Genomic DNA, 21285 nt, shown 5'->3' on the forward strand with positions numbered 1-21285 from the left:
GAGATTTGATTTGTTTATTAATTGGGAGTAATGTTCGTAATGCTGATTCCCGTTTGAGGTCGAAGTTCCATGAAAGGAAAACTCGAGACGCATCTTTCCAAGTCGACATTTCCAGTTCGTGTTCGTAATCAAAGGGAGACAGAAGTGTGCAAGTGAGAAGTGCTGGCAAAGGTGATAGCGGAGGGTGCAGGCGGCCAATCAGCTTCATCTTTCAACTTCAGAGACAGATATTTGTATTTTGTCTTTGGGGGACGGTTTTCACAACGGAGAATCCAGGAGAGGAAGGTCCGGCCCCAACAGTTGTTCATCATCTAAGAACAGGTTCAGCATGAAGGCAGAACACAAAACGTTGGAGACAAAATATATATATCTTTTTAAATCAGCAATTATGCAAATTTGTGGTTGGCGAACTGTGAACATGTAAGTCATGTTGATTTAATATAAAACAGATGTTTCTTCGTATGGGATTTTTTTTTCCCCACTGTATAAATGCACTTGAATTAATGGTTGGATTTTCCTCTTTTTATAAACGTTTGGACCTATATTACTAGAATAAAATGAATTTACGACAAGCTACAGAAAACATCTTAAACAGGGGTGCCAATAATATTGAAGGGCATTGAATGAAGACAAAATGGGATTATGAGCGTACCTCCAGTATGAAAGACACAGCAGCATGCACTAAAGCAATGATGAGGAGTGTAATTCGCCATTCGTAGGGAACATCCGCAATCTGAGGGGAAGAAACGCACATCTGCTTTTTGTTCAAGTACTAGAAGAATACATTTAACAACATCATTAAGAACACCTAGTCAATAGTACACGGTCATCAGACATGACATCGGAAAAACAACTATTTATGGCCGGGTTTAATATTTCTATGAAAAACTTGGATGTCTGAGTAATTTAAAAGTCTTTATTTCTTATTATTCAAACGCCTGTCATTAATTAGGACTTATTTGCAATGGGAAGCTTTTCAGTATATCACTGTAGCTCATCCCCAGCCTAAAATAAAATGCAAGAAAATGCAAAATACTTCATCATTTCAAGAGAAGGTGTGCTTTATTTGCTTACCCTACTGTTTGGTAATTTGTGGCCACTAATTTGCATTTGTTATGTCTAAGGTTTATGACAATTGGACTATTAACCGCAAAATAAATAAATAAATAAATCAAAATAAATATATAAGCACAAAAGGTTCACCTGAAACACATCATCTACAGCAGGAAGAGGATGAAGCAAGATGAACAGGAAAAAAGCATACTGCGTAAAGACGGACATCATAAAGGCACCTGAAAGTTAAAAAGAAACTTTAATTCAACAATAATATCACTGTAAAGTGCATACAAAGTTTGAAGCATTCATTTGAAGTTATTTAGAAGGAAATATACCAGTCGTAAATCCACATAACTGATTCAGAAAATGCTCCCTTTTGTCTTACAGTTTTTATAGGATGGTTGTCTGAAAGGTTTTCCCTTGCAGAAGGTGATCGCTACAGTCAAGTACTGGAAGGCCGAAACGTAGAAGATGGAGGTGTTTTCATAGTTCTTAACATCAGCAAACAGATAATTTGCGCCATACAATTCTTCAGCTGGTGGAGTTACAGTGACGTTGAGCAGGTCGCTCAGGTCATGCTCGAAGGAGGAAACGTGACTGTGGAGAGACAGCTTGTCAATAGGTTATCATCACATCTATTTTAATTACAAGAGAATTAGAAAGAAAGGAATGTGGGCAAATATGTCTTCATCAACGCTTTTTTCTTACTCTCACTTATGAAACAGCAGGGGAGACACAGTTAATCCAGGCACTGCAGCCATTAGATTGTGGTTTAGTTGAAGATTAGATTAGAAATCCCTTTATTGTCATTGTACTCAAGTGTGCAACGAGATTAGATGTCCCCAACCACTGGGCCGTGACGGCCACTTTAGATAAAATAAAATAAATAAATAAATAAAATTGCAGTACTTCCGGTTTATTGATTATTCAAGGTTGAGAAATATTTCATTTTGAAAATTGACCGGCTTCTTTTGTTCAATCGGACTCTCGATATGTCAAAATGCTAATTGTCCCGTTTGCATGATGCTAATATTAAACCCAAAAGCTTGCAAAAGGAGCTGATGGTCTGGTGGTACACTCTCCTGACATGTGTGCGGGCAGCATGGGATTGGTTCCCGCTCAGTGTTTGTATGTGCCCCGCCTTTCGCCCAAAGTCATCTTGGATTGGCTCTCGCACCATCCCACCACATTGTGCAGGATAAGTGGTGTTAAAGATGCCACATGGCAGAAGCTATCAAAAGTATTCTATTGACTCATTTGCAACGCAGGTGGGCATTAGAGGGTGCACCCTTAAGTGGTTAAGATCCTATTTGGCAGACATAAATTTGTGTTAGCTCCATTGTCATATGGTGTTCCACAGGGTTCAATTCTAGAGCCTTTTCTGTTTTCATTGCATCTGGTCCCTCTGGTTTCCAACTTAAGGAAACATGGTATTTCCTTCCACTGCTATGCAGGTGACCATCAGATCTATGTCCTATTGAGCAAAAAAGACACTTTCTCATTGAAGCCACTTTTGTACTGTCTGGAGGAAATCAAGACCTGGATGATACTGAATTTCTTGAATTTTAATGAAAAGAAAACAGATTTTATGGTTTTAGGCCCCAGCTTTACTGATTCATTTATTTGGTTGGGAAATCTCTTTACTCACATGGACTTGGGCGGCTCATACCAACTCTGTCGTTGTACTAAGAAGAAAGCGACAAGCTGGAAAAGTAGGCAGTTGAATATCTGGGATACAAGTGAGTAGAGCACTGAGCAGGAAATCAGGCTGGTTTCCGGGGTTTGCTGCACCAGCTCCTTCCACGCAGGGTTTAGGCTCACTACACACCAAAACAAGTAAAAAGAAAATAATGTATTTTATCAACTAACTTTGCTAACCAGTAGTCCGAGTATGAAATGCACGAAATGTTAAAGGCACACTTCCATCATAATCCATTTTTCCACTGTCCATTAATATTGATTTTTTTTTCATACAGTTTGTCAATTGAATGCAATAAAAGGCAAAATGCTTACAAAAGGTCCATAGTTGAATTGAGCACCGTTGTGACGTAGGATTGTGACTATTCAAATATGCAAGTACGTGCCTGCTTTGTGGTTGGTTTTATTTACGTATTTAATTTTTGGTATAGTAAGAAGAAACCAGGACCGTTCAGAATTAGTTATTACATTTTCCAGTTATTATATAATATAGCTTGGAAAAGGGGCATTCTGCCAATTTCAAGCACAAATTATCTTGCCAATCTTGTAAAAGGATACCATCAAAGATTATTAAAAAAATAAAAATAATAAAATAAAATAATAAAAGGGGACCTTTAACAAAATGATGGCGCATATGTTACTCACTTGAAAAGACAACAAAGACAGTGACGCCAATGTCAATAAATAAGAACTGGTAGAATCCAAAGTTTGTGAGAACCTGAAAAGGACACTTTTCACATCAGACACACAAGGCATCCATATCTGCGTACATTATCACTATGTGCTACTGCTAATAATTTAGGGGTGTGGTGTCCCTCCCTTATCTTTCCTGCCTTTTGCGATTAAAAAAATAAATAAATAAAAAATGTCAACAAATGTGCATTATGTCAAATTCTGCATTGTAAATACAACACCATTAGCTAGAAATGTGTACAAACGAGGTAGAATAGTTACGGAGTAGAGCAAAGCAGTGCTGCAGAACAAGATGATGATGAAGAGAGCCATGAATTTGAACACACAGAAAGATGTAACAAGAGCGGCGCGGCCTTCCCTGCGGACAGTGAGAGGAAAATAACAAATTACAAAAGAAATGTGTCCACTGTGAAGATATTAAAATCAAGAAATATATGCATATGATTACATAGATGGCACACGTCTTCATAAGAAAATTACGCAACTGGATGAGACAGGCAACCTCCCGCCCCCCAAAAAAAAAATAAGAAATGTGTGCTACCTGATGAGGTTAGGTACGCAAGAAATGTTTGGAATTGTGGAGGTAAAGGGGGAAGCTGCTGAGGCCTCCAGCTCGGAGAGCGAGATCCCACTGTGAGCTTTCTTCAAGGCCTGAAAAAGGAGAGAAACTTTATTACCGTAACAGTGGAAACTCACCAATGTGATAGCGATCAACTTATATCTACTTGCAGCACTCTTATCTTCAGTTGATATTTTTTTTTTTATGGCACTCACCCCACAGTCATTAGCACCATCCCCACACATTCCAACAATGTAACTGTAAAAATAAAAATGAAAATAGAAAAAAAAACTCAAATAAATAGATTGGGTAAAAAAAAAAAAAAAAAATTAATAAATAAATAAATAAAAATCAAGCTGACTCAATGTTTTGCAGGGCTTCCACCAGCAGAGTCTTCTGCTCTGGAGACGTACGGGCAAAAACAGTGGCTCTCAGGAGTAGCTGCAGAAACCCCATAAAATAAATAAATAAATAAATAACATCCAATTACATTTAAATCCAGGACATTGAAAACTAACCAAGTCAAATATATCTCAATACCTTTTGAACAAGTTGTGGAAAGTGCTCAGAGATGACGGCGAAGGCTTGGCCACTCACAGCAAAGTGATAGCCTGTGTCGTCTTCACCGTGCAACCTCTCATCAGCTAAGGTGAGCGCAGACATCTGAACGGAGACCAAGCGACAGAACACCACACTGATCAAAATGTGTTTTTTCCAATAACAAGAATCCAAAACCAAACCCAAAGCACGCAATACATAAAGTGAACTGCAATGTATAGAGTGTGCTACATACATGTATTTAATTCATAAATTGAGGATGGAGAGATTGGCCAGTTTGCCGTTCCAAGATTTGTTTATGTGTTTTGCGAACTACACTAGGCTTGTGAACTCAAAGTAATCTACTCGATGAGGGGCGGTCACAGACAAAATTGAGGATGACTCCTCTCTCTCATACACGCACACACACACCCCCACGCCCACGCACACGCACACAAGACTCTAACACGCTCCTCAGCTCACACACAACTAAAACTGAGATAAACTAGAATTCCAAATAATGGATCCGATTTAATTAGAATTAGAATTAGTGTCCTTGACCGCAACTCATGGTATTGAATTTTCATTTTTCCTCCGGGTACTCTGGTTTCCTCCCACATTCTAAAAACATACATGGCAGGTCAATTGGACACTCTAAATTGTCCCTAGGTATGAGTGTGAGCGCGGATGGTTGTTTGTCTTTGTTTGCCCTGCGATTGGCTGGCAACCAGTTCAGGGTGTCCCCGCCTACTGCCCGAAGATAGGCTCCAGCACCCCCGCGACCCGAGTGAGGACAAGCGGTACAGATAATGGATGGATGGATATGTAATGTATAACAACATTTTAAAAGAGTATATTATTTTCACATTCTCGCAGTTGTTCTTAATGCCTGTCTTACTTGATGACTGTGCCAAACGGGGTTCTCAGAGTAGCGCCACACGATACTAGCAGGGTTTTGATCATTCGGAGGCACAGCATCTGCTATAATAACTTTCTCATGGGCTCGAACCATCCCACAGTCCCGAGCCACTGATATTGCTGTCAACATGTTGTCACCTATCGGCATACACGTGATGGCAAATTAGAACGGAACTTTAAGCACAAGCAAACTGACAACATTTAAAAACAGCGTTTACCTGTAACCATCAAAGTTCGAATGTTGGCTTGTCGTAAGTCAAACAAAACACTGGCAGTCTGTTCTTTGAGTTTGTTCTGCATGATGATCAAACCAAGGAAGTCCATGTCGGTTTCCAGCTGCTCTCTGCACGCATGCACATAAACACAAACAGCAAAATGAATGCAAAGGGTATAAGACAGCGGAAAAGTGAGTACGGTAATTCACTTGACCACAAACCTATGATCCCAAAATGGTTTCATATAATTTAAAACAAATTTTAATATACATAATAAATGGCTTAAACTTTTGATGACATAAACTCATGTTTATGCAAAACATTTTCTCGGCTTCTATAAACCATTGAAACAATTTTGGTAGTCAAAGATCTTTACCTCCTGTGTGCAGTGATCCTTTGACAACAATAATTGTGTAGAAAGGAAGACAACAGTCTTCAAGATCAGAGTAAAGCTCAGTGCTTCAAGACCAAGAATTTTTCAAATAAATAAACAACATCTTTGTATTCTGGGGTGGGATGTTCCTGTAATTGTGCAATAGTAGCCTTGATGGGGGAATGCACAATGGCTGTGGTAAAATTTGGACCAAGAGAGTATGGACTACTCTACATTATGTTAAAAATAAATAAATAAATAACACAAAAAAACAAACAAAGACAATTCAATGAGAATTAGTAATTAAGGACAATTTTGTGTGTAAATTTAGAACAATGCTATGCAGAAGATCATTCTATCTAGGCTATGTTGCATTAATTTATAATCCTTAATGTTAGCAATGATAACATCTGTTTTTGTTGCAGTTGATCTTAACTAATTAACTAAATTATTATGTGTTTAGGTCGAGCAATATTCTTTTGATGTAATGCTCAGAATTCTAGAATTTATTTAAACATTACATGCAGGTTAAAAAAAAAAGTGTTGCCATAATCACGTCACAATTCCCCATCTGGATGAATGAATACCGGCTGAGGCTCTGGACTTCTGTCAAGGAGAGCTCAGACCCCAGTTGATGATGTGCCAGGGCGATAACTCTGAACCCCTGCCGGGTGAAAGACTCCAGAGTCTCTTTGAAACTCTGTGGGACTGTGGAGGCAAAGAGAAGCACAGCAAGCCTGTCTGTCATTTGTGAGATCAGCATATTCATTGTTTTAATGATGATTATAAAAAAAAAAAAATTTTAAAAAGTGGCTTTCGGATGGAATTTCAAAATGAACCGAACGACAGTGTCGTCTTCGCAGGTGAATTTAATTTGACCGTCTTTGATCATTTAAATACACTTTTTTTTTTGCACAATTATTACAAGGATCTGAATGAGACAATTCACAATAGGATGGCCACTTCTTTGTCGCCTTTCTGTGGTCTCCCTGTATCTCTGTTGCAATCTGCAAATGTGTGACAATCTAAACTCAGTGGCCACCTCCCTTTGACAACATCCTGTGGGATTGACGTACTGTTGATCAATCATTAGGTGGCCTCTTAGTCTAATGTCATCAAAATGTGAACCAAACATCTGATGTGAATGTTGCAGTTCAGCTCCTTGTTAGCAAAAATCAAGTTGTACTAAAAGTAAAGAAACATTCAACAGTTAAACAGAAGGTCAGGTTAAGTTGACCTGAGAGGATTTAAGTGCATTTTAGGGCCATTGTTCACCCATGAACACACATGTGTCTGACCTGTGTCCGGCTTGCAAAGGTTAGCCACAGTCTCCGGTGCGCCTTTCAGGTAGACGTCCAAGTGATTTTGTTCCAGCTGCCTGACCACCACACTCATCCTCTGCAACGCCGAGGAGAAGGGGAGCTGGCGCACAATGCCAAATTCACCAGACTGAAAGTTGCATGTCAATATTTATTAAGTTTCCCGAAACAAGAGGCATAGAAGATAACACAGATTACCTGCTGCGGAAGACGCACAACAGTGGAAATGTTGATATTGTAAAGTGCAATCTTCTCTTCACCCGGCTCATCAAGAATCTGAACAAAACAACGTATGATGTAGCTTCTCAAAATAAATCCTTGTAACAGCAACTCTGTCTCCATGGCAAGGTTAAGTGGGACTGTGTTTAATGACGCGGAGTGAAAGCAATCAAATTTCCTTACCGAGCCAGTGGCAGTGAACACCTTGAGGTCCAAAGGGTCGCCAATGAGTTTGTCCTCTATGGTGGTCAGCGTGTGGCAAGTCGCCATGCAGGCGACAAAAGAAGTCTTGACCAGATTCTTTGTAGTGACCTCAGTGTCTGGAGGTGAAAAACTGTGAGGGACAAGGAGAATATGAATGCTTACAAGTGCAAAAAGGAGCAACATGGATCACGGTTTAATATATTCATCCATTAACTGATCCGCTTATCCTCACGACGGTCAGTCACGGGTCTGCTGAGGCCCATGCAAACTACGAAAGGAGGGGAGAACACGTATGGCGGCCGCAGCCCGGAATCGAATCCTGCACCTCTGAACTATGAGACGGACATACTAACCAGAGGCCCACCGAGAGACTAAATAAAATGAGACAAAATTTCACAAACGAACCTCAAAGCGAAATAAGAACATTAAAAATCCCAAACTATAATAACCTTCATCTTGATAGAGCTACAAAAAAGTGAGAAGGAACACAGACAATCATGTGGTGAAATTAAAGTAAAAAAAGCCCATGCCAACCTATTTCACATAAAGCGCCATAAAAGTTTTGTTCTAGTTACCATATGAACAAATACCAAATAAAACAACCATCGGTTATCATAATCAAATTTCCAGTGATCCACTTTGTCAATCCTGTAAGGAAATAAATGTGTAAGGAAAACAACAGGCCTTTGTTACTTACTTGCCATCTTCAGCTCTCTGAATACCCCACAAGTCCAAACCATCTTCAGTAAGAGTTCCAGTCTACAGTAAATATGCAGACACAGAACAGTGTATATAAAGTTAACATTAATTAAATGTGTGCGCATTTTGAACCAGAAAGGCAAATACCACAATGTAATAAAAGAAAGCTGTGAATGACACCCACCTTGTCAAAGCAGACCAGGTTCAACTGACCACATATGTTGATCCTTTGAGGACTTAGACAAAAAATGCCGACTTTCTTCAAGCGCCTCTGTGCGTGCCCAACGCCAGCAGCCAAGGCCACAGGTAAGATCGGGGGTACAGCAATAATGATGATGTTCAGAGCGTCGAAGATGATGCCCCGAACAGGAACCTGGATGGGATGAAATCAGTGCATCAATACGACGCATAAACAGAATTTCTGGTCTATTTCAGAAAGGCCACCTCGTTTAGGACGTCGATAGAGACGGTGTAGACGAAGCCGATCATTGCTAACGCCACCATACACATCAGGAACTGTGTGGCATCACGATGTAGTTTGAAGTTGGTTGGTTTAGGATAGAGGATGGAGCGCACAAGCTGGCCCTTTTCGGTACTGAAGCCTGTCGGATTATGTAAGGTAGGATGAAACGGCTGGGGAGTGTGTTTTCGTCACGTTTCTGAATATAGACCACTCCTCACCTGTTCGGACCACAACCACCTTCACCAGCTCGGCAGAACTACAACGGCTTTGGATCACTTGTGAGCCACACAAGAGGGTGTGTCGCTTGTGTTCCTCTGTATTATAGATCTCGTTTGCCTCCTCGCCGAAACTTGGTAAACTGGTCTTAATAACAGGTACACTCTCTCCTGTAGCTCCAAACACAGACGGAATTACTCGGCAGGCTTTTTCACAGTTTTTTTTTTTTAATAGCAATTATAATGAGCTCAAGTGAAATATTTTTAAAAAATAATTTTCACGATATTGTCATCAAATAAATACAACTGCTGCGTAAAAAGGGAAAAAAATGAGAATGCTCAACCTGTCAACATGCTCTCGTTCACTGTGCAGGTGCCACAGACAAGTGCGGCGTCACATGGCATTATCATCCCATTGGCTGGAATTGCGACGACATCACCCGGCACGAGCTTAGTCGACATGATTTGTTCAAAGTCTGTGATAGAAAGAAAAATGTTGATTAATTTTATACACTACCCCGCAGTAGGAAATTAATTTAATATTTAAAATGCACATATTTATCCAGCAACACAACTGAGAAGATGGCAGAGCGATGTACAACATGCGCATGAATATTTGTGGAGAAAAAAGAATAACTTGATATTTGTGGGTACTGTGTGCATTTCGGATTACGCTTCTTGACGATAAAGCATGCCTTTTTTCCCTCTGCACACAGAAACGCTCACCAAGCTGTGTTCTACCACCATGTCATGTAGCCTCAAGTGTTGCTAGAATGAAATGAGACAACTGGTGAGAAAAGATCACGCACCACATGCTGTTAAAATCTTCCAAACGAAACGTGAATGGAGGTTTCCTTCTTTCCCCGCTTACTTTTCGAATGGAGTACAGAGATGCAGCTATTGCAAATAAAAAAAACAATGCCATGAAGGCAGCATAGTCATACGAGCCTTGAGTGGACCACAGAATAAGAGCAAACAGCTGGAAGACGTAAAAGGGATTCATAACCTGGAGGGAAGAAGAGAAAACAAATGATTTAAAAAAAAAAAAAAGGCAAACGAAACTATCTCATTGATTGTTCTCTTCTAAGTAAAAACGTACCTCTTTTACAAAGATTTTGAATAAAGACGGCACGCTCACGTCAATCTCATTCTTGCCGAAAAACAAAGCTCTGTCGACAACGAGCATTCCCAGTAAATTTGAATTTGTGTGATGTGTTGGGTAAACCGGAGAAAAGGTTTGAATGAAAATTGAGAATTTTGGTACCTGTAGTGCTGCAGTGTTTTTGGGAGTCCAGAACTGTGGTCCCGGTGTATAGCTGCACAGCTCACCTTGAGGTCCTCTAAGCCACTAAGATAATGACACACATTTATTTGCGCTGACATTTCCAGACATTGAATGAACATCCAAAATTAATCAGACCAATAATAATCACATTGTTGAAGGACGCATACTTGAAAGGCTCAAAGTTCTGTGTCCCTTCATTCCAGTAGTATTTGATGCGTTTGTGGGTGAAGTAGTGGACCTAAGAGAAGAGGGGCATCAGTACAGTAGTTGACTTCATATAATTAAAAACATGCTAGTAAAATGTTGAAAAATATTTTTCCATGTTAAAATTACATTTCTGCCAAATATTCAATCTGGCTTCAATTCAGATGAAACTGGGTTTTGCAGCTTCTAAGTTTGTACACAGTAAATTTGCTCAAATTATATCGTAGTTGAAAACAAGCCATCTGTTTATTTTCACAATGAAGTACCTTGAGAGGCTCTCTATGAATGAGCTGCCAATTTTCGGCCTTGGGGTCTTGGTTGTCATCTCCATTCAGTAAGTGACTCGTACACTCCTGATTCACGCTATCAAAGGGCGTCATCCCTGAAGCCATCAACACTTGTACTTTGACACAAATACACTGTCTGAATTTGTCCTGTGAATGAAAACAGATTTATATATGTTGCTGTCACTGATGTTATGCTATGACAATAGTCAAAACAGATAACAATTTTAATACATTTATCTTTCAATAAAAATTTTTAAAAAATTAATGAAGCAAATAATGTGTGCCCAAGGTATGGTTCTTTTTAAAAGGTTTCTTCTTTTCATTTGATCTGTAATGAAAAGTGGATTTTTTTTTTTACTTTTAACAAATGCTACATTGACCCCCCCCCATTAAATCCCTTCTTACGTAAATTCACAAATCATTGGATACTTAAATATTTGCACGCCAAAATGTTGCTTTACCTGATTTCATATTCATTTGTTATCAAAAACATATGTAACAATCAGTAGCAGGGGTAGACGTGCAACTGTAATAATTTGGTGCAGACTTGCCATTAGGCCAGTCGTGACTCAACATATCATAAAAATGGAATACAGTAAATAAAAAATAAATGAATAAATAAAAATTCTGATTTCAAGCAATTATTATTGTTTTAGCAAAAGGTAAAATGAGGTCATTGGTTAAAACTAGCTGTATGATCTGACTGTAGAATATGAAGGTACTGTGAAAAATGCACTTGCTCTCCCTCTAGTGGTAAACTATTAGAATGCAACAACAACGGATTGCAGCTCATGCATTACGGTGCCTCGGAAAAACCATACTTCATGAAGTTACCAACATCAGAAGTACAAGTACAATGTCAAAATTGTAATAATGTGATTTGTCCCCTACGAGTATCCGTAGCAGAAAGTTGGCGGCAAAATATAGTATGTCAGCCTCCTATAACGTGAGGCGCGACCCCTGTAATGGAATAAGAGATTACTAACCCCACGATGATATTTAAAAAAAGAATTGTTTCATTGAGGTGAAAGAAAAAAAACAAACAGTTTTTTGCACATCATTGAAATGAATTGCTTTTTTAATGAATGATTATTGAAGTATGGGAAACAAGAACTCCAAAAATGAGTAAACACCCACACTTTATTTTCTAAAAAAGTTGACAATTAAGGCATTTAAACTCAGCAGTGGTTGAAATTATTTGGCAAGCACTTCTTAAATAAAAGGTCAACTGCCACATTAACATGGTTAACCATTTATTATGTAGACAGTATGGGTAAAGCGGACTAAAAAAAACATCTATTTCTAATTCCATCTTTGTCTCTTATACATTGTGCAGCAACATTCTGAGTTAGGGATGATCGTACCGTGGTCCTGAGCAGCAGTATTTTTGCCTCCCTCAGTGAGGAGTGCATGTAGGTCGTTTTGACCGCCCATTCAGGCAGCCAGTAAAGCAACAACAGCAACAGCCCACCAGAGAAAACTGCACCAACAGCCACCAGGATTATTTTCCACAGGCAGGGCCGGTACCCCCACACCTCCTAAGCGGACCAAATGGCATTCCTAAATTACTAACTTGGAGGATCTTGAGCAGTCATGTTCAACTTTTGGGGTCCCACAAGGATTCCTTTTAGGGCCACACATTTAACTAACTATCATGTGTCCCAATGCAATATAGAGACAGAACAAAGGAAACAGGACTTACTAATAAAATACAATCAAATAAAAAGGGATCATTACCATCTCATCATCCAGGCCCTGATTGATAAGCTTCCCTTTGCTGGCTTTCATGATGATTTAAACAAACACAAACTCTAAATGAACAAAGAGAATATATTACTTAGAGGTGCACATTTTTGTCTTGTAAGTAAATCGAGAGATTAAATAAATGTTATATTGACAGAATTATTCACCAGAGAATTTTTGGCTTTAGTTAATTTATTTTCCATTGAATTTTTTTTCTCTGGATGTTTTGATTAAGACACCAACTGGCCTCACATACACGCGCACACATACACTAATTGCGTAAAAGCAAACAGCAGAGGATGGCACAATAAAGGCAAAAGCAGATTGGCTATCAGATGAGTGCATGATCCTCACTGAAAGTTTACAAAGGAAAGACACAAAGTCCACAAATGCCAAGTAGAAAATCAGCAACGTAGTAACACTTCCTTGCATTCAGCATGCTGCCATGAAATATCAAAATTGTAACTACTTGGAGCCAATAGCCACCTGCACTAATTAGTCAATTTACATCATGAGTTCATTAGGCATACAAATACTCAAAGTAAAAACATTTGACAAAATAAAGTGGCAACATATAACATTTTCTTTAAAACAAAATAAGAAAAACACAATTTTGGTTGATTTTGTCTGTGGATCCTGACATCGCAATGACCCTCTGGGTTTGCAAGAATAATTGAAATGAATGGAATGAAAAAACAGAACAAGCTGAGTTAAAGTTCCAAACTGCTATAAAAAGCCATTTAAAACCCCATGCACAACTCACCAAGGACGTCTCTCCTCTTCACCGTAATCACATCAGGTGTCCCACTGCACAAGTTTGCTGATGTTCTCCGTCCTATATTCTGCTTGCAGCTTTTCTACACAAACATGACCAATACACACATTGGCGCAACTTTGGAAGGGAGTGGACAAGGATGTGGCAACATTGCAGTGTTCATAGGTAGCCCATTAACAGAAAAATGAAAACAGTTACGATAACAGTGTTGGCTCTTGATCAGTGGGGCGGTAGGAATCTGAAGAATGTACACAAAAAAAAAAAAAAGCAACACAATATTTGATTTTCAAAATATATTTAAAGTCACACAAAATCTTTCTGATCCACTTATTCCATGGGGCAGCGCGTGGTTGGGTTCACTGGAGCCCAACCAGTTATTTTCCCATATTAAAAACAACACAATTCACAACTACTTATATACAATTCCGATTGTTACAGTACACAATTTGTAAAACAAAGATGTTGCAAGTGAATTTAGAATGGATTACAATTCAAATAAAGACACAAAACGCACTTGAAGGTCATATCTACAGGTACGTAATTAAAGATGAAAATTTCCATAAAACTACTTGTCCAGCCCAGTTCTTTAATCAGCTTCATTTTCCACTTCTTTAACATCTCGTAGCGACCTGGCAGCTGGACCTCCTTTTCCTGAAAGATTTCAACAGAAATTTACAAACCCATTTGAGAATTTTATCAGTGATAAACAGAGAAGAGAAACAACATGTGCATGAACTTCGCTGGATGCTTTTAAACATTCCGTCTCCATACAGTTCAAGGTGGTTGCTTACTTCCGCACACTTAGATACAACATTGTATTTCAATTTTCAGAGAGCAATGCAAAAACTTTAACTAACTTGGCCTCATCTTACTTTTTGAGATAATGTGAGAAATGTGACTTGGTCACATTTGCGGATAAAAAATGAAAAACCACATCAAAATCTACTTGAGACTATTTTCAGACCTGACCACGTCTTTTGCAACAAAACAAATTCAATGAATACACATAAATGAATGAGTATTTTCATGTACAGAGCCCTTCACCACTTCTGTTTACCTCTTTTAGATTTGGATTTTGCATAACACACATGGACTTTGCTTCCATTGATCTCGCTGTCCTCCATGGCCTCTTTGGCAGCTGTACACATTTCTTTAGTCTCGTACTCCACAAACCCAAACCTGAAAATATTTTTAAAAAAAATAAATAAAAAATCAACAATGAACACCTAACGTCTAACACAGACTAAGTTATGTCACAGTCCTTTTTTTTTTTTTTTAGCTTCTCAATGCAACCTACCCTTTTGACTCTCCGGTCACTTTATCAATGGCAACTCTTGCACTGAGACATCCCTCGAAAGCACCTTGAAGAACCTCTGTGGTTGTATCCCCGTTAAGCCCCTGTACAATTAGTTTTTGGGAATCCGCTAAGAAAGAGAGGAACACAACTGTAGCGTAGTGCAGACAACAGTCTTGGCATGCATTTGCACCACAGGTCAAAGTTTAGCATTTTCAAGTTACCCTGATTTAATAAGACTCAATGTATTTACATTTACCTTTTGTGTTCATTAAAAGAAGCCTTAGGTCTTAAATGACAGATCAACAAAAATGTGTTTTCATTTTCTTCAGTGTAGCCTAAACTTTGCATGCCATTTAGCTGGCTTGGACTCACTACTTATAGCCCCAGCGGTCTAAATGGAACATTACACCGATCACTCCTTGCAACTTTCTTCTTAATGGATGGTCGATACACCTCGAATGTAAAATATCTACATATGTGTTTTCTTTTTTGCTTTGTTAGACGTGTATTGAATACAACAAACATCAACACAAATACAGTATATTACCCGACACGATGGGGAAAAAATGTAAATTAAAAGGCTAATCTCTAGAATCCCAAATACCTTCTCCAATCTCGGGCCTTTGTTTCATTTCACAGAACTGGACTTTTATGGGCCTTTTATGGACAGTCGCGTTTTTGGTGGCAATTAGGGCTTTTTGAGCATCAGCCGCAGTGGCAAAATCCACAAAGGCATATCTGTGGATAATTGTGACATTAGATGTCGGCATTCATTTCCAAAAGAGATGGATGAGAGAAAGAGAAGAGAAAGAAAGAGAAAGAGAGCGCAGTAAAACACTTACCCTTTAGCTTTGCCATCCTTGTTTGGGATGGTAATGGTGACAGATTTCTTAAAGAGTCGTTTAATATTAATTTCCTGCACTTTGAAAGGCAGGTTGCTCACAAAAAGTGTGCTTCGAGAAACGTCAACTAAAAAAAAACAAAAAACAAATTCGGGGTTGATAAGCAAACACTACATACATAAAGTACGGTGGTGCCAACTTTTATACATTTCAGTGACTCTTCCAGTCTCTCTGCTTCTCTGTTGCAACCAATTGGTCATTGTGTTTACAGTGTCAGAGTGACATCAGCAGGTTGCAGCAGCGATACAGAGACTGAAATTAGCTTGATATATATATATATATATATATATTTTTTTTTTTTTTTTTTTTTATGTAAAAATCAGAAATTACCTTTATTGGTTGGTTTGGTGTCTGACGTTTTGTTGTTGCTGACGAGCCCGACAGAGTCAATTACAAGAAGCCGGTCTTGGATCTTGGCTCCTTGTTTGCACTTCTTTATTTTACTAGCGACAGCTTCATTTTTAAACTCCAAATAGGCAATACTGTTGACAAAGAAAAACTTCACTTAGTGTTAAGAGATAAAATGACTATGATTATTAATAATAGTTAGAAGGGTTGAAAAACAAAAACCTCTCACCCTTTGGCTGGGCGGTTAGCCTTGTCAGGAAACCTGATTGTAATTGCATGAGGAAATAACTCCTGGATGTCTCTCCTTGTTGCGTTATACGGGACATTCTTCAAAAACAAACATCTGGCATCTTTAGCTGACAAGAAAAAGCGGAAAGTGAATGTTTCTGGACTTAGTTTCAGAGTCTATTTTTCAACAAATAAAGTTTAGAAGAAAAATAAGGCACGTCCATGTTTTTGTTTTAAAACAAACCAACATCACCTGCCAAAGGTTCGGACACAGACGTACAATAGTAAGAAGCGCTTTTTACCTTTCTTATCCAACTTCGGAGCCTTCACATTATTTTTCACAGAGTCCAAAGTTTTGACTTTGGCTTTAGCGATAGACAGGGGCTGACCGAGAATCATCGCTCCATCCAGTGACAAGGCCTTGGTCACATCCATGTTTGAGGCCAAATCCAGAAAGGCATGTTTTCTAAAAACAACAACGTCATCATCATCAAAACACATAACTAACTTAATGGTCATATTATGTTACGTAAAAAGATACTTACCTGGATTTAGCTAATCTGATGTCTTGTACTAGAAGACTTTGTTTCATGAAGTATTTTTCCAATGATCTATTGACCTCTTCAAATGTTTTGGAGTCGTTCAAGTTGCCAACAAAAACACAACAACCTATCAAAACACACAAAACATTTCAGGGGAAGTTTGCGGAAAGAATGTGTGTCTCTATCAGAACTTCCTACCATCATTGATGCGTTTGGTTTTCTGTGGCGGTGTCGTTTCACAAGTAGATTCTGCTTTGCGTTTCTGTTTTACTGAAACGGATCAAAGTGACGTTTGTTAATAGTTAAGATAGAGAGTGTGTTGGATGACAGTCTGGTATCCAGTGATCTCCCACAAGTTAATTAAAAGTCACCAGTTATAATTGCAGTACTTTTATCATTGCAGTATTTCCTATCATTGCAGTACTTTTACTATTACAGTACTTTTATCATTGCAGTATATTTTATCATTGCAGTATTTTCAATCATTCAGTAGTTTTTATCATTACAGCGTTTCCCCCCTCTGTATAATGGACAGGCATTAGGAGTGTTTCCTTACACTAGATACGTTTATACTGTGTATATTTGCATGCTTTTTATGAACGTCTGCCGCTAATGTTATACATTAACGGCTACATTACGCCGCCGACTCTGTGTGATCTATATCTTTGCTGCTGTAACACCTCAAATTTCCCCATTGTGGGACTAATAAAGGACATCTTTATCTTTAACCATAATATTCTTATCACCACTCATTTTTTTCTTCAGCAGGTTCATTACTCAAATCTCTTCTTTTCTCCATGTCACCACTTTCATCTTCACTCCCCTTTACCCATGTTACACTGAGCAGGTACCTCCTTTTATGTTGCCATCTATTCGAAAATCTTAAAAAGTAGCTTCATTAGTGATAATTGTTAGGCTATAGTAAAACAAGGAATTATACATCATCTACTTGTTTTTTTTACCTTTGTCTGAGTCAGTCTTTCGGTTTTTAAAAAATCATTGTAAACCTTGATTCCACATGCAATATCATGCAGGGAAATTGTTTGGCTAGAAGCACAGGATCAATGCACCATTTCAGGATTTTACTTAGTGTCTGATTATTCATGTTCGTGACCAAATATTATGTCCGTATACTTCATCTGGATAAGTAGTTCTACTGAGACTAATAGTTATTGACAGAGCAGTTACTCACTTGTGACAGCAGTGTCGGCAACGTCATTCTTCAGGACTTTGCTTGGAGTCTTTTTAGTTGTGCCCTGCGTTACACACAACAAAAGTTTTATGACTGCAGTATATGCGTTACACCAATGATTCCCAACTCGTGTGAGTTTGTTGTGAAAAATCTTCAAGTGGCAAACAGGAAATTATTCTTTTTCATTAAATTGGTCTGAAATATTTCTACAAATAATGCATCTTTATTCACCAACCTACGTGTAGTGACAGGCAGCACAATTAAATGCTCTTTCATTAGAAGGCAGAAAGTACTTGTTAGACCTGCCCACATTTTTATTTTGTTGGTGTGTTTTGAGATTATGCTTGTGTAAAATGCTACAGTACAGTGAAGTTTAAAACTACAAAACTTAGTGTTATACCACACATTAATGGAAAACAATTGTATTTTCCAACGAATAAAAGGGCTGCACTCAGAATAACTGACTCCAATCGGCTGAAGTCGCGAACAGTTCAAACACTACGATTGTTAGTTCAACAATGTGATAAGGTTGAGTACATTTACTAACTGGTGTGTGTTTTTCAAAATACATTATACGCATGCGAATGAAAGCGTTGGTAGTTCATTCTGCATAACAGTAGTTGATGAAAAACAGAACAGAATGGAACAAAGTCGCAATGCAAATAAAACGAACACCGAATAGCTGACTCGTAGTTTTTCTCCGTAGGGGTAAATTTTGCCTCGACACAATGATTCCTTAATTTCGCTTTAAAAATGTTACTTTTTTTATTTACCTTCGCCATTTTTGTAGCATACGGTGACACACGTGCGCGCTAGCTATCGTTTCTCACCGCGCATGTGCACGATCACGAAGCGTCCCTAACTACGGGTGCCTCAAAGGGCGGGAGAGGTTTGTGTTTGCGGAAATTTTGCGATTCAAACACGTTTTCGTTCTTTTTAACAACGCCATCGCCAGCTATAACTAGCAGTGCATTTTCGCGCGTGTCTTTATTTTTTACGAGTTTCGCAAATCAGCGTAACTTGGTGTTAATGTTTTGAGTGTTAGACTGATACTTTTGAGCGAGACAGATTTGGATCCCGTCACTTAAGGACGAGCCTCGTTGTATTTCTAACATGGTATGTATAACCTAGCTGCTGAAATGTCGCTTTGTATCTTTTGCGAAGCAGCCTGGATTGTACCCGGGACCGGGAGACCAAAGTCCGAAGGTTGAGTCACTGCCTCAGCGACACAACACAATTCGGCGATTATTCGCATACGCGTGATGGAGTCTTGCTGTAAACGACACAGATGTGACATATGAAGTATAGCCAGTTGCCTACAATGGGGACTCCGAGAAATGGAATCAAGAAGGAACGATTTATTTTGTCTGTTGACGTGGGAACGACTTCGATCAGATGTCATGTGTATGACAAGAAGGCAGAAATTCGTGGCTCGTGCTGTACTGAGGTACTGTATCCACTTTCCTCTTGGTGCAGTCAAGCTCGACGTTTCATGTACTCTTGGTAATGCTGTATTATTTATTTAGGTGGTCCCGTTATATCCAGAGGAAGGGTATGTGGAACTTGACCCAGCTGCACTGTGGAAAAGCTTCATCTTTGTGGTGAAGGGGGCTGTTAAAGGTACTGTTGGTCTTCCACGTCTCCAGTCGAACAATGACAAAGACAATGGAAATTGTCATGGACCATTGTTGGGAAGTTTTTACTTTTACTTGCATTTGAAAATTGTACTTTCAACTCCTGCAATCACTGAGTTGTCAAGGATTTACATCTAAGTATTATTTATGAAAATTGTGCGCTGAACAAGCTGTGAATGTTTAAAAAAAATGCCTCTCACACTGAAAGTGTCAATTGCATGTTCATCTTTTAGAGAAATATAATATAATACATGAGTAGGGCATAATCTTACTTGAGTTCTGTTTTGCCCAATATAGATGCCGGAGTCCAAATGCAGCAAATGGAAGCTTTGGGCCTCTCGACCCAGCGAGCTACCTTCACAACATGGGACAGGTGCTATATGCTCAGAATTTATGCAGTACTCACAACCTCACTTTATTTACTTGTGAACTAACCCCGAAATCTTTTCTTTCCCTTTCACAGGAGAACTGGCGTGCCTTTCCATAATTTCATCAGCTGGCAGGACCAGAGAGCAGCAGACTTGGTAACATCTTGGAACAGATCATGCACCTTAAAAGTGAGGGTCCTTCTGTATTGCTGTTTTGAATCTGTAATTTAGTTTTTTATTATTATTAATATAAATAACTAGAGAGCTCACTAGCTTGTAACATAACAAGTCCAGTGTTTTTTCTTTTCATGTCACATGGAATGGAAACTGTTGTGCTGTGTTGAGTGTGCTGATTTTATGTTGTTGTGCCAAGTCATCATAACAGGTATTTTGTATAATTGACAATACGCATTTCTTTTTACTTTTGTACTTTACATTGAAGAGGTTGTACATGTTTTACTCTTCCTTACTTATACAGTAAGTACTACATCTGTACTTCTACCCTTAGCAGTATTTTTTCAAAACGCAAGAAGTTTTAATTCAGTACAATTTTTGGAGTCCTTTTGCCTCCTCTGCCTCCAGGCGATCCATGGCGTGATGAAAGTACTGCACTTCGTGACCAGGCAGAAGCGTTCGCTTGCAGCAAGTCTGATTGTCTTCACCACTCAACACGTCACCTTTCGCCTTGTTTGGGCCCTGAAACACTACAAACAGGTGAGCGCTTGTGAGAATTCAAACAATGCCATGCTACACGTGTGCTTCGGGCTTGGCAATATGACTGAAAATGTATCACAATCTAAGTATTAACTATCAGTTGATATCGATAATTGTTGATTTTTATTTATATATTTATTTCTTTTATGTAAACGGTATTATGAGTGGTGCATTGGGACAACTGGTCATTTATTTAAACAAAGTTCCCAAAGTGGAAATTTGCAATATTTCATCAGCAAGAGTGGATACGGGAAATAGAAAATTCAATGGAAGAGATGAGATTGGGACACTAAGTACATTGCACTAATTAATCCATTTTTCTTCCTACGCATAAACTATCCAATCCTATCTATCAACAGAGATATTAGTTTGTTATAATGACGTTTATATAAATGTATTCACTGTTGGTGTTTCTTCCTTCTTAGGTTGCTCAAGCTGTTGCTGAAGGCAACTGCTGTTTTGGAACAATTGATACCTGGCTCTTGTTCAAACTCACAAAAGGTACGCTGATTGTTTTCACATCATTCTCAAATGAGTCGCTGCCCTCTTCCAAAATCCAACTAAAATGTGTGCAATAAGTTCCATGATATTGAAACAT

General features: G+C 38.7%; 3 protein-coding genes across 11 annotated transcripts in view; 1 reads left to right on the forward strand and 2 right to left on the reverse strand.

Moving 5' to 3' along the window:
- On the reverse strand, nt 1–13590 carry LOC148325809 (polyamine-transporting ATPase 13A3-like). 5 transcript variants are annotated; one of them, XM_088310270.1, is made up of 31 exons: nt 13451–13590; nt 12682–12755; nt 12309–12482; nt 10924–11091; nt 10621–10691; nt 10433–10516; nt 10268–10337; nt 10040–10174; nt 9864–9936; nt 9513–9644; nt 9172–9339; nt 8935–9092; nt 8675–8863; nt 8489–8550; nt 7771–7921; nt 7567–7644; nt 7348–7471; nt 6637–6757; nt 5680–5804; nt 5442–5599; nt 4547–4669; nt 4368–4447; nt 4222–4264; nt 3989–4098; nt 3709–3805; nt 3400–3472; nt 2705–2876; nt 1442–1653; nt 1204–1292; nt 653–733; nt 1–311 (listed from the first exon to the last, which is right to left on the reverse strand). In XM_088310270.1, exons 2-31 carry the CDS (start codon nt 12730–12732, stop codon nt 129–131), a joined length of 3555 nt encoding a protein of 1184 aa, XP_088166396.1. In that variant the 5' UTR covers nt 12733–12755; nt 13451–13590; the 3' UTR covers nt 1–128. The 5 variants fall into 5 exon arrangements, with proteins under 5 accessions (XP_088166396.1, XP_088166395.1, XP_088166397.1 ...); XM_088310269.1 differs by having other exon boundaries at nt 7348–7498; XM_088310271.1 differs by lacking the exon at nt 12682–12755 and having other exon boundaries at nt 7348–7498; nt 13451–13555.
- Nucleotides 12822–18866, reverse strand: LOC148325810 (nucleolin-like). Its single transcript, XM_088310280.1, has 12 exons — nt 18745–18866; nt 17972–18035; nt 16978–17049; nt 16783–16906; nt 16540–16703; nt 16239–16365; nt 15992–16143; nt 15602–15728; nt 15364–15497; nt 14760–14886; nt 14520–14641; nt 12822–14113 (listed from the first exon to the last, which is right to left on the reverse strand). The coding sequence occupies exons 1-12, from the start codon at nt 18751–18753 to the stop codon at nt 14049–14051; spliced, it is 1287 nt and encodes a 428-aa protein (XP_088166406.1). The 5' UTR covers nt 18754–18866; the 3' UTR covers nt 12822–14048.
- Nucleotides 18840–21285, forward strand: part of gk5 (glycerol kinase 5) — a 9661-nt gene continuing 7215 nt past the window's right edge. For all 5 annotated transcript variants that reach the window (XM_088310276.1, XM_088310275.1, XM_088310277.1 and 2 more), the window contains exons 1-6: nt 18840–19418; nt 19498–19591; nt 19903–19978; nt 20069–20162; nt 20556–20687; nt 21113–21188. In XM_088310276.1, the coding sequence (XP_088166402.1) occupies nt 19269–19418; nt 19498–19591; nt 19903–19978; nt 20069–20162; nt 20556–20687; nt 21113–21188 (622 nt within the window). In that variant the 5' untranslated portion in view covers nt 18840–19268. The remainder of the gene's footprint in view (nt 19419–19497; nt 19592–19902; nt 19979–20068; nt 20163–20555; nt 20688–21112; nt 21189–21285) is intronic.

Source organism: Idiotropiscis lumnitzeri, chromosome 12 (genome assembly GCF_059441095.1).
Source record: "Idiotropiscis lumnitzeri isolate Australia: NSW breed Sydney's pygmy pipehorse chromosome 12, RoL_Ilum_1.0, whole genome shotgun sequence".
Taxonomy (NCBI): domain Eukaryota; kingdom Metazoa; phylum Chordata; class Actinopteri; order Syngnathiformes; family Syngnathidae; genus Idiotropiscis; species Idiotropiscis lumnitzeri.

Excerpts from the sequence above, each read along its gene's own strand:
- LOC148325809 (XM_088310269.1), bottom strand. The coding sequence starts at position 12,732 with ATGAAAGCCAGCAAAGGGAAGCTTATCAATCAGGGCCTGGATGATGAG. Across the intron at positions 9,645-9,863 it reads TGTGTGCAGAGGGAAAAAAG|ACTTTGAACAAATCATGTCG; the intron begins GCATGCTTTATC and ends TTTCTATCACAG. Across the intron at positions 7,499-7,566 it reads TTGTGCGTCTTCCGCAGCAG|TCTGGTGAATTTGGCATTGT; the intron begins GTAATCTGTGTT and ends TGCAACTTTCAG.
- LOC148325810 (XM_088310280.1), bottom strand. Across the intron at positions 16,704-16,782 it reads ATCAGATTAGCTAAATCCAG|AAAACATGCCTTTCTGGATT; the intron begins GTAAGTATCTTT and ends TGTTGTTTTTAG. Across the intron at positions 14,887-15,363 it reads AAGGCCCGAGATTGGAGAAG|CGGATTCCCAAAAACTAATT; the intron begins GTATTTGGGATT and ends TCTCTTTCTTAG.